The 13,016-nt window shown below is 48.6% G+C and overlaps 1 protein-coding gene across 2 annotated transcripts in view; it reads left to right on the plus strand.

The window, feature by feature from the left end:
* The window catches only part of COL26A1 (collagen type XXVI alpha 1 chain), a 164,104-nt gene that overhangs the window by 58,983 nt on the left and 92,105 nt on the right, over positions 1-13,016 (plus strand). Inside the window, exon 3 of one of the 2 annotated variants that reach the window (XM_081556228.1) lies at positions 10,627-10,730. In XM_081556228.1, coding sequence (XP_081412354.1) covers positions 10,627-10,730 — 104 coding nt within the window. The remainder of the gene's footprint in view (positions 1-10,626; positions 10,731-13,016) is intronic. The other variant, XM_081556227.1, reaches the window with a different exon arrangement.

A 13,016-nucleotide genomic window follows, 5' to 3' on the forward strand; every position in this document is an offset into this window, starting at 1 on the left:
CTTTGGGGACACACAGGACTCATCTGCTCTCTATCCAGGACAGTCTTTGAGTGGCTGCTGGAGGACTGTGGCCAGGCGTCTCTGAGGACCTCATGACCGCTCTGCTCACTGAGTGGGTCCTGGGGGGCTGCAGAGGGCAAGGCCCTCCTCCAATTCCTGGGAGAGAACATGGGGTCCCTTCAGGAGATCAGGTTCGGTCCAACCTCTGCCACTTTATAACCTGGAATCTGACCCCGTGCTCCTCTTTGGCCGCAGTTTCTCCTCTGTCACCTGTAGCCATTCATCCCTGCCCGCCCCACCGCCTTTCTCGGCCAGCAGCCTCCTGGCTCACCTCCCCACCTCCCATCTCTTCTGTTCCATCCGGCCTCCATGCCAGTGCAGGTGGGGTCTCTCTTGATAGCAGATCTGATCACGATGTTCCTCTGAGCCACAGTTCCTGGGTGGCTTCCCCACAGCCGGGAAGGGTGGTCTCCCTGTGGGTACACGAGACTCTCTTGTCGACGGGTAGAAAAACCACATCAAATCTCTTGTTTATTTTTTAATCTACAAAATAAGAGAGAAATTAAGCTTTACTGATTTTTTTATGTATGCAAAGATGGTAAATAATACGTGTTTATACACATGTATAAATCAATATGATCTCATGCAGGCTCAGAAATATTTTACTGATCAGCATCCTTGGATGCCTGGAGAGCATGGCCAGTCTCCAGGGACACAGTCCAGACTCCCTGCCTGCACTCCAGGCTTTCACAGCCGCCCCAAGTGCTCTGTCTGCCTGTCAAAGCATTCTGCCCCCAAGCGTCATCCACATCTAGTTCTCCTGGTGCTGGCTGCCTCCTCACCTTGTCAGCTCAGCAAGCCTCCCTCCAGTCTCCCCTCACGTGGGCAGTCTTTTCTGGGCCCTCCTGGTGGGTGGAAGTGGCCGTGCCCTGCTCCCCATCCCTGCATCCATCAGTTTCCACGAACGTCTCCCTGAGCTCCTCCCGGGAGCTACCCTGTCTTGGTTAGCACTGAAGTTCCCAACCTGGGACTCCATCTGGTGCAAATTATTCATGGATTGTTTCATTCATTCCACCAATTTTTACTGAACACGTATAGTGTGCCAAACCCTGAACTAGGCCTGGGGGTTAGTGGAGGAGATAGATGTCAGACAAATGATCGCCCAGGTGGGTATATACTTAAAAGGGTGATAAGAGTTTAGGAGAAAAGTCAGGGTTCTATGAAGGTTCTATGACAGTGAAAGTCAAAGGGATTCAGCCTGTGGTGGAGTGGGCGGAACTGAGGGGCGGGCTGATCAAGGAGGGCTTCTCAGAGGAGGCAATACTGGGGGCTACATTGGTGTTAGTGGGTGTCTTGGGCAGAGGGAACAGTGGATGATGAGCCCTGATATGGGAAGGAGCCCTGGGGGTTCAGAAATTCAAAAGCCAATGACTGCTGGAGTTCTGGGTGTGGTGGGGAGGTGGTGGATGTGGGCATGAGCAAGGGCAGGCAGCCAGAAAGGACAGTGGCCAGATCTTAGAAGTCTACGTGGTCATGCTAAGGATTTGGTTTTCGTCCTGATATTGAAGGGAAGCTGAGAAGGGTTCATGGAGGAGACCTGTGCTTTGAAAACATCACTGGAGCCAGCTGCTGAGTAGAGGAAACTGGGGCACCAGTCAGGGCCCACTGCTGCTGTCTGGGAGGGTGTTGATGGAGGCCAGACCAGGGCAGGGTGAAGGAGTGCAATGGGCAGGTAGGATCTACTTGGTGGAACTGATCTCCCTGGACTCATTGATAGGAGGGGCCAGAGAAGGGTAGGGTCCAGGGTTCCATGGATATTTGTTGAGTGAATAACCACCCCCTGGAGAATTTATGTCCCTGAATGTGCCGAGTGGCAGTGAAGGAACTCCCAGGATCTGCCCTACGGAAGGAGCGAAAACAGAGAGATCAGAAGTCCCTAGAATTAGTCTGTCTCGGGAAAAAAACAGCAACATCAACAACCAGGATTAGTGAGACATAGATGGGAGACTCCACATAGTATTTGGAGAGTCTCAGGGTAGCAAGAGATCTGTATGCTGCTGCATCTTAGCCCAGACTTCACAGCGGGCTCAGAGAGGCAAGGACAGACTTTACAGGGGTCTCAGAGAGGCAGGACTTGCTCAATCAGTGGCTTACAGATGGGCAGGGATGTACTGGGATCAAGTGTTGGTGAGGATGTTTTAAACCATCCAGTCTACTATATTTTAATATGGCAGCCTGAGCAGAGGAGTACAAATACCTAGGGGTAAATATAACAAAAGATGGCACTCTGCTGAGAAAAATTAAAGAAGACTTATATTAATGGAAACTTATGCTGTGTTTGGGCTTCTCTTGTGACTCAGATGAAGAATCCGCCTGCAATGCAGGAGACCTGGGTTCAATCCCTGGGTTGGGAAGATCCCCTGGAGGAGGACATGGCAACCCACTCCGGTGTTCTTGCCTAGAGAATCCCCATGGACCGAGGAGCCTGGCGGGCTGCAGCCCGTGGGGTTGCAAAGAGTCTGACACGACTGACTGACTAAGCACAGCACAGCATGTGCTATATTTATGGATAAGAAGACTGGAATTATTAAGATGCCAGTTCTCTACAAATTGCTATATAGATTCCATATCATCTTACCAACATTATAGTGGGATGGTTTTTTTTTTTGCAGAAATTGATAAGGCAGTTTAAAAAGGCAATGGGAATATAAAGGACCTAGGTGCCAAGACAACCTTGAAGGAGAACAAGATTGGAGGATTTACATTACCATATTTCCAGACTTATTCAGTTCAGTTCAGTTCAGTTCAGTTGCTCAGTCGTGTCTGACTGTCCAACTCTTTGCAATCCCATGAATCACAGCACACCAGGCCTCCCTGTCCATCACCAACTCCCGGAGTTTACCCAAACTCATGTCCATCGAGTTGGTAATGCCATTCAGCCATCTGATCCTCTGTCGTCCCCTTCTCCTTCTGCCGTCACTCTTTCCCAGCATCAGGGTCTTTTCCAATGAGTCAACTCTTCGCATGAGGTGGCCAAAGTATTGGAGTTTCAGCTTCAACATCAGTCCTTCCAATGAACACCCAGGACTGATCTCCTTTAGGATGGACTGGTTGGATCTCCTTGCAGTCCAAGGGACTCTCAAGAGTCTTCTCCAACACCACAGCTCAAAAGCATCAATTCTTCGGCACTCAGCTTTCTTCACAGTCCAACTCTCACATCCATACATGACTACTGGAAAAACCATAGCCTTGACTAGACAGACCTTTGTTGGCAAAGTAATGGCTCTACTTTTTAACATGCTATCTAGGTTGGTCATAACTTTCCTTCCAAGGGGTAAGCACCTTTTAATTTCATGGCTGCAATCACCATCTGCAGTGATTTTGGAGCCCCAAAAAATAGTCTGACACTGTTTCCACTGTTTCCCCATCCATTTCCCATGAAGTGATGGGACCAGACTTATTAGTAAGCTACATTAATTTAGACAATGTGGTTTTGGTGCAAGAATGGACAAACGGATCAATGGAACAGAATAGAGTCAAGAAATAGACTCACATTTAAACACTCATTTGATTTTCTTCAATAAGGCACTAAGATAATTTAATTTTAGTGGGAAAATTTAGGCAAAAAGAAGGTCTTTTCAACAATTGATGCTGTAGCAAGTGGACATTCAAATGGAAAATAATGAACTTTGACTCCTGCCCAGCAGATAGTAAAGTTTCAAAAATGATAATTGAACTTGATAAAAATTTACAACTGATCAGTAAAGATATACTTTAAGAAAATGAGAAGGCAAGCCACGGGATGGGAAAAAACATTCAGAATACATACATTTGAAAAAGGTCTCTCTTGTATGTCTTACAAACTGATAAGAAAGACCCAAAACCCAATTTAAAAGTGGGCAAAAAACCTGAGCAGATACTTCACAAAAGGATATATCTAAATGGCAAACATGAAAAAGGGTTCAACTGTGGTTAAAACTATAATGAAAGAGTTCTGCATACACCTTAGAATGACTGAAAAGAAAATGACTGACAATATCAAATGTTAGCAAGGTTATGGAGAAACTGAAACTCATACACTGTTGCTGGGCATGTGAACCTTGTTCATCCAAATAGGTTTGGGACATGTGTTTGTAGCATCTACTAAAGTTAAACATATATCCGTCCTATGGCCCATCAATTCTATTTCTAGGTACATACCTTAGAGAAGTGGAAATTTGTCCACAAAGACTTGTATAAAAACACTGATAGCATGTTTATTCATCAACAGTGAAACTGGAAATAACCCCAAAGTCCATGAATAGGAGAACAGATACACTGTGGTATGTTTATATAATGAAATATTGTTTAGGAATAAAAAGAAACAAAGAGTGCTAAGAGTGCTACCCTTAACAATGTAGATGAACCTCACAGACGTGATGGTCGAGAGAAAGAATGCAGACAAATGAGTGCCTGCTGTATGATTCCATTTACATGAAATTCTGCACCAGGCAAAGCTAATCTCTAGTGAGACGTCAGAAGAATGGTTATGCCTGGGGGCTAGAGAATCAACTTGGAAGGAGTTCAAAAGGATTTTGGAGCAATGGGAATGTTGGTGTGTACATAGGTTAAGAGTTCATTGAGCTAAACACTAGATTTATCTACAGATCTTCCTTGGCTTACAATGGGATTACATCACCATAAACCCATTGCAAGTTGAAAATACCTTAAGTCAAAAATGCATTAGGTGCACCTAACCTATTGAACACTGTAGCTTTGCCTAGCCTACTTTAAACATGCAGAGGACACTTCCATTAGCCTACAGCTGGGCAAGCTCACCTAACACAGAGCCTGTTTGATAATGAATTGTTGAATTGTTGACCATCTCATGTAATTTATTACATGCGAGTGAGAAGGTGAAAAGTGAGAAACAGAATGGGAGGGTACTCACCGTTCGCTGAGAGCACATTGATGAATGATTGAAGCACTGAACTAAGATTAATCGCTGGATGATGGGGAAGCTACGTAGACAGGGTCGTCCATTCCTCTCTTCGGATGAGGCTCCAGAACAGCTTGGGAGAAGGCACCGGGTCATCAACACTTGATGGTTTAGCAGGTGGAGTGTTCTTGGGGAAGATACCAAGTTTTGACTATGCAGTGTGTTTCTTCTCTCCATTGTATATTTCTCTAGAGCAAGCAAGAACATCTTGTATCTGCCTGTCAGCTCTTGTGGACCTCCCGTAATTGACATCCATTTCTTCTAACATCCTGCCACCACCACTGATGGCTGCAAACGTCTCTGCCAGTTTCTTTGCTGTGAACTTTCCTGGTGCCTTGGGCATAACTTCTTCCTCTGCCCAACTTCTCTCCCTCTTTCTTTCTCCACTTCGAACAGCTCCTCGTTGGAAAGTTCTTCACCCTCGGTACCAACAAGCTCATGAATATCCTCTTCTTCAAATGTCCAATTCTAGGTGTTTCCCAAGCACTCATATCTCGGGACTGTTTCATCCACAACAGAATCTTGGTTAAAATCTTTCAGCGTGTTCACATATATCTTTAAAACTTTCTGCAAAATGCTGTTCACTCATTGCCGTGTGACTTCTTCCCATGGGCAGCAATGGATGGTCTGGTAGCATTTTTAACCTTAAAACCTTTCCAAAACTCTCAGTGTTCAACCAGTTCCCATTGCTTCAAGGGCCTGCACAGACATTTGGTGTCAAGAGTATGGTTTGAACGTAGCTGTGGCGCCTTGGTCCTTGGGTGGAATGGGTGCAGTTGTGTTCAGTGGCAACTACACAACCTTGACATCAGGATGCCTGTCCTGATATGCTGTGGATGCCCCGGAGCCTTGTCTGAGATCAGCCGAATCTTGAATGGGATGTTGTTTTGCCTCCAATATTCTCTTGCCTGAGGGATAAAACACTTCAAAAGCCAGGCTTCAAACAATGTTAATGTCATCCAGGCTTTCTTGTTATGGCGATAGCAAACGGGAAGTGAATGCCTGGCTCACATACTTGAATGCTCTGGGGTTCTCCCGCTGGTAGATTAGGAAAAACTTTCATTTGAGCCCTGTAACTTTTCCACCCCCAAAGCAGCCTTCCACACGGTCTCTGAAAGCCTTGAATCCTGGCATTGTCCTGGACTCCTGATGAATGTATGTTCGCTCCAGCACACACTTCCAGAACAAGCTCATTTCACTGACATTCAGTATTTGTTCTGGCAAATATTTCTGATCCACAATTATCCTCTGCAGCTCTTCTTTAAAAGCTTTGGCACCTTCAGTATTGGCACTTGCTCCCTCACCGCTGACTTTCATATTATGAAAATTATGATGCCTTTTGAAGCGTTGGAACCAGCCATGACGTGGTATAAACGTGTGCGTTACTTGTAGGATCATGGGCATACTTTTTTAGTGTATCGAAAGACGTGTTGCCTTAGCCTGGATTGTCAGTTGGCTAAGTGGTATGAGCTTCTGAACCTGGTCTTCCATCCACATGGCAAGATATTTTTCTTTCTTTCCTTTTTAAATATTCATTTGTTTATTTGGCTGCGCCAGGTCTTAGTTGCATCAGGCAGGATCTTTGATCTTTGTTGCGGCATGAGGGAACTAGTTGCCTGATTAGAGATGGAACCTGGGCTCCTTCTTTGGGAGCTTGGAGTCTTAGCCACACTGGACCACCAGGGAAGTCTCTGTAAATTATATTTTAATTAAAAAAAAAAAAGAAAACTAATCCATTGCAACGCGAGGAGTGAACTCGGTGCTTTCTTCCCTGGCACTTACCATTGTGTGTGTTAGTCGCTCAGTTGTGTCCGACCCTTTGCGACCCCATGGACTGTAGCCTGCCAGGCTCTTCTGCCTGTGGAATTCTCTGGGCAAGAATACTGGAGTGAGTTGCCGTTTCCTTCTCCAGGGGATCCTCCCTACCCAAGGATAGAACCCGGATCTCCTGAATCACAGGCAGATTCTTTACCATCTGAGCCACCAGGGAAGCACCGTGCATAGGCACATATTCACACCTATGATACAGGATTTGTGCCGCCAGCTCTAGCACAGTGAGAGCTCTTGCTGCCTCCTTTATTCTTGTAATCCCAGTGCTTGGCATAGAGCAGGCACCCCTCACGTAAAGCCAAGCTCTGTACAGGGTGTGGGGGTGCTGAGGAAGGAGCCCATCCGCTCTGGTCAGGACTAGGGGTGCTTCACAGGGAAGAGGATGTTGGCATCACACCCTGAGGGCTCCTGGGGGCTTTTCTCAGTGGAGTACAGGAGGAAGGGCCAGTAAGCAGAGAAGCTTGCACATGCAAAGGCCAGGAGGCAGGAAGAGCTGCATGTTGTGCTGTGGTGGGAGGAGCCTTGGCTGGTGGTTGTGCAAGGAGGGGAAGGGAGAATGCTAGGTGGGGCCTTATTCGATGACCTGGAGAGTGTGGTCTTTGGTCTATGGGAGCTGTGGCAAGTTTTGAGAGAGGTCAGCCACAAAACAGAATCATTTTAGAAAGATTAGTGGATCTGTGGACTGGACCCCAGTGGAAGGGCTAGGAGTTCTTCATGGACGTAGGAGGGCAAAGTGATGGGAATAAGCCCATGGGCACTTGCACCAGCCCTGGGCATTCAGGGGAGGGTGGAGGGGCTGAGCCCTGGCCGGCTGGGCTGGGGAAGCAGCACCACCTACTGGCGGGCCCTGCTCCTGGCCTTCGCAGCCACCCAGATGCTTCCGGTCCCACATGGGACAGAACAGACCACGGCCCTCGATCGGAACAAGACCTTCTCTGGGGGCTGAGCTCTCCCTCTGGTTCCGGGGCCACGTCTCAGTACCTTGACCAGATGCAGAGAGGAACAGGGTGCCCTGGTACCGCATGCACACAAGTTAGTATTCCTAGGCTCTGCCAGTTCTGCCTGGGTTTGGAATCTAGTTCCACCACCTTCTAGCAGTGTGACCTTGATAGAATTACTGAAGCTCTCAGTGCCTCGGTTTCCTTATCTGTAAATTAGGAGTGGTGAAAGCATCTGCCTGTTAGGGTTGTTCTGTGTCAGAACAGTGCCTGATACATGGCAAGTACTCAAAGCTCTCATTGTATCTGCTATCACTTTGTCACCATCATCACTCAAGGCACAAAGTGAAGAGTGCTTGGTGCCTTTGGAGGGCTCCCGGGCTGCAGGCCAAGGGGCAGCCTATGGCACAAGGGGCCTGAGGGCAGCCATGGCAGCTGGAGAAGGGCTGGCCCCCGGGGCTAAACAGCTCAGACTTTCTCCTGACCACAGTGGAGATGGCCAAAGGGTGTGGGCCAGGAGGAATGAGGTCAGGTCTGTATTTTGCAAACCTAGCATCTACACATCCCTTTCTGCTCTCCCACGTGCCCTTCCATTGAGCCTCACACCTAGATCCTGGTCCTTAGCATGCAAACCAGGAAACAGGCTCAGGGAAGTTCAGGAACACGTGCAATTCCCATCGTGAATTAGGGTCAGGACCCTAAATTCTCAGCTTGTGCATCCACCGCCCGGGGCTCCATCTACCCCATGGTGCTGTGGTTATGGGAGGGGTTCCGTCGCTTTCCCGGCCCCTCTTAGCCAGAGCAACAATCTGCTTTTAAGAATTAATTTTAGGACTGAAATTGGGATTGGCATGCAGGCATGCGTGCGAAGTCACTTCAGTCGTGTCCATTTCTTTGAGACCCTATGGACCGTAGCCCACCAGGCTCCTCTGTCCGTGGGATTCTCCAGGCAAGAATACTGGAGTGGGTTGCCATTTCCTTCTCCAAGGGAACTTCCCAACCCAGGAATCAAACCCAGGTCTCCTGCATTGCAGGCAGATTCTTTACCTACTGAGCTAAGAGGGAAGCCCCAAAGCAACTATATACTCCAATTAAAAAAATGACATTTTAAATTGAAATGAAAGCATCTTCTTTTTCCCAGCTGGGCCTGTTTCTGGCTGGGAGATCTGCAGCAAGAAGCAGCTGTGAGAGTGTGAGCGTGTATGTGTGTGTGTGTGAGCATGTGAGTGAACGTGTGGGTGAGAAATGGTGTATGTCTCTCATCAGTTCAGTTCAGTCGCTCAGTCGTGTCCAACTCTCTGGGACCCCATGGACTGCAGCATGCCAGGCCTCCCTGTCCATCACCGACTCCCAGAGTCTACTCAAACTCATGTCCATTGAGTCGGTGATGCCACGTTTCTTATGCAGACAGTCTTATGCAGACACCTACCCCGCTGTGTCTCATCAGGTTCCTTGCTGTGAGGAGTGGTGACAATGACTGGTCCTCTGCCCTCCCACCTCCCACCCCAGTGGCCTATGCCACTTGCTTCCTGAGATCTTCCTGCCATGGATCTGAGAGTCCCCAAGGCCCCTGGGCACCTCTCCCTGCACACTCCCGTCCCCTCACTTTGAAGGTTCCAGCCCCTGCCTGCACCCTGCCAACCCCCCCTCCTCCCCCATCCCTAACTTCGAGCTCCAGGGGGAAGCGGCTTTGCTGGAATGTTTACGAAACACAAGGGAGAGGATTTTTTTTTTTTAAGAAAAATTAGTGTAACAGGATTTTTCAGATTTAGCGCACTATTTTTGAAATTCAAAACATGACTTATGTGTTTTCCTGTCAACAGTGAGCCTAAAAACATCATGCCTGCTGCTCTCAATTAATTCATAATTTTCCCATCCATGATTAAGTTGCTTGGTGTCAGCAGATGCAAGTTCTGTGAAGTCACGCAGTTTTGCTTTCAAGAGGAAGCTGTGCAGACTTGATCAAGCAGCGATGGAAATTGAATAATAAAGCTGGATTTTTGCCCCTTGTGAAAATCGGTCATATATATGTTTTCCTTTTCCAAATTGTAGTTGATTTCCAATGTGTAAATTACAATATGTTAGTTTCAGGTGTACAGCAAAGTGATTCAGTTTTATATGTATGTGTGTGTGCTCAGTCGTGTCCGACTCTTTGCGATCTCACTGTAGCCTGCCAGGCTTCTTTGTCCAGGGAGTGGATTGCCATTTCCTGCTCTGTGGGATCTTCCCAACCCAGGGATTGAACCCCTGTCTCCTGTGTCTGCTGCATTGGCAGGCGAAGTCTTTACCGCTGTACCACTTGGGAAGCCCGCACATATATTCTTTTTCAGATTCTTCTCCCTCAGAAGTTATTACAAAATATTGGGTGTAGTTCCCTGTGCTATACAGTAGCTCCTTGTTGGTTATCTATTTTATTTGTAGTAGTGTGTATCTGTTAATCCTAAACTCCTAATTTATCCCTCCATCCCCTTTGAGTGTGTGTATGTGTGTGTTCGTAGCTTTGTTGTGTCCAACTCTTTGTGACCCCATGGACTGTAGCCCACCAGGTTCCTCTGTCCATGGGGTTCTCCAGGCAAGAGTACTGAAGTGGGTTGCCAGATCCTTCTCCAGGGGATCTTCCCAACCCAGGGATTGAACCTGGGTCTCCCACATTGCAGGCAGATTCTTTATCATCTAAGCCAATCATGAATTTAGTTTCTATGCATGTGGGTCTGTTTCTGTTTTTTAAAAAGTTCATTTTTTTTAAGATTCCATATAAAAGCGATATCATATGATATTTGTGTTTCTGTATCTGGCTGGTCTGGGTGGTCTCTGCAGGAGTGGGGTCTGCAGTGGGCGGAGGGGGCCCCTCACACTGTCCTGATGCTGCCCTTGTGTTAGTTACAGGACTCTGATCAGACCCACATACAGAGTGTCCTACCGCACAGTGACGGCGCTGGAGTGGAGGTGCTGCCCTGGCTTTACTGGGAGCAACTGTGACGAGGGTGAGTCTCCGGGGAAAATCTGGGTTTGAAGAAAATAAAATTGATAAAAATTCTGGGGTGCCAGAAGACTTTGCTACATGGACTAAAATGATTGATGTTGATGAAGGAGCTATGTGCTTGTGAATATGTAAATTTTTATATTATCCAGCTAAATGTACTGAATTGTCATTTACCTGTAACCGTGTTTATCATTTTATTAATTTTAAATATGGGGGTCGGGGGATGGCTTCTGGCCAGGCCAGTCCTCAGAGTCTCTGGACGTTCCTCTCCCACCTGCCCTCCTTAGGGGAGGAGTTCCTGTCTTTTTCACCTTCTTTCTTTCTCCCAAGCATCTCTGAACTAAACGCTTGGGACTGGCCAGCTAGGGTGAGCCTGACACCCTGCCCAGGGGCCACCGAGGTGGGGTCTGTGTGTGCACTGCTCAAGCCAGGCCTGGAGGAGAATCGTAAGCCCTGGCCTGGGGAGGAGTTTCAATGCACAGCCTATTTCTTTTGCTCTGGCTCCGACTCACGCAGGAGCTGGGGAAGGCAGAGCTGGGTATGTGGGCTCTGAGTAGACACAGATGAGGATGTGTGAGCCGTGAAGCCGCACCTGTTGTAGAATAAGGCAGATGGGCCTGGTAGGTGGAAGGAGCAGGAGGGCCTCACCCCACCGGCCCCTCTGCCCGGCTGGTGCTCAGAGGGAGGACGGGGCCCAGGGCCAGGGTGTCCCTTCCGAGTCCCGGGCCCTGGGCTCAGTCTGGCTCTGGAGCCCGAGGAGGCCAGACAGCAGCGCTCAGGCGGGAATCAGAGGAGGTGACAGAGCCCACTGCCAACCCTGCTCACTTCCAGAGAAGGTGGGTCCAGCCTGATGATCAGGTTTGCAGCTCACCCGGTTCTCCAGAAGAGCTGGGCCGTCCCCCAGCTCAGGGGTCGGTTTTGTATTTGGAAACAGTATACTAAGTCGCTTCAGTCGTGTCCGACTCTGTGCGACCCCATAGAGGGCAGCCCACCAGGCTCCCCCGTCCCTGGGATTCTCCAGGCAACAACACTGGAGTGGGTTGCCATTTCCTTCTCCAAACAGTAGCTGTCCTCAACCTTGACTTTCTGACAACACGATCCTCCCTTGTCTTTTTTTTTATTCCCTGACTTACTGATTTGAGTTATGTGTGTATGCACCATTACTCCAGTCATGTCTGGCTCTTTGTGACCCCATGGACTGTAGCCCACCAGGTTCCTCTGTCCCTGGGTATTCTCCAGGCAAAAATACTGAAGTGGATGGCCATGCCCTCCTCCAGGGGATCTTCCTGACCCGGGGATTGAACCCGAGTCTCTTGCATCTCTTGCATTGTAGGTGGATTCTTTACCCACTGAGCCACCGGGAAGCCTGATTTTAGTTATATGTATGTTAAAATGCTATTTGTTGTTGTTTAGTTGCTAAGTCGTGTTCGACTCTTTGTGACCCCATGGACTGTAGCTTGCCAAGTTCTTCTGTCTCTTGCACTGGCAAGCGGGTTCTTTACCACCAAGCCACCTGGGAAGCCCAAGTTAGATCCTACAGAACAATAAAAACAAAACCTTTGGGGTTATCCTCTCTACTGAGAAATCATTTACATCTCTGCAGTTTTGTACAAGTCAACATCCAACTTCACAAAACCTGAGCTATAACCTGTGATGAATGGCAAGGAAACAAAGTGACCTTCTCCCAGGATGACCTGTGCCCCTGAAGTGGGCTCCATGACATTGAAAGGTCGGGCCATCACCTTTTGGGCCCACGTGCATGTTTTGGGTAATTCTTGCAGAATGCACGGACGAAGCACAGCGTTTGGCAAGCAGCAGCAGACTAGGGGTGTTTCGGGGTCAAGCTCTGTTCTCAGGGAGGTTCTGCGCACCAGGACAGCAGTAGGTTCAAGCAGGGCCGGGGGCCCACCCTTCCTGGGAAAGGAGATGGGGTAACTCTGACCTGGTCAAATGCCCCCAGGGACGCCTGCCCTTGAGAGTGCATGGCACCTCCTCTCTGGAAGAAAGACCGTCCCTGGTCAACTGCATGGATGTGGGTTATCAGCGCACTCACCAGAAACGTCTGGGCGTCCTGAGCTAATTAGTAAGAGGTGCTGGCACCTCGCAAGACACTCTCAGCCTCAGAGCCTCTGCCAGCCCTCCCCTCTGGAAGAATCTTCCAGACTTGCCCGCCTCAATGTGTCCATCTCAGGGCTTGGGATGAGGCTTGCCTCTTCAGGGAGCCTTGGGGTTGAGCGGTCCCTATCCAGCTGCGAGCGTGAGGGTCCTGGGAACCCTATGGGCCTGA

The sequence above is a fragment of the Giraffa tippelskirchi genome, chromosome 13, assembly GCF_054371585.1.
Source record: "Giraffa tippelskirchi isolate mGirTip1 chromosome 13, T2T-mGirTip1v1.2.pri, whole genome shotgun sequence".
In the NCBI taxonomy this organism is placed as follows: Eukaryota; Metazoa; Chordata; class Mammalia; order Artiodactyla; family Giraffidae; genus Giraffa; species Giraffa tippelskirchi.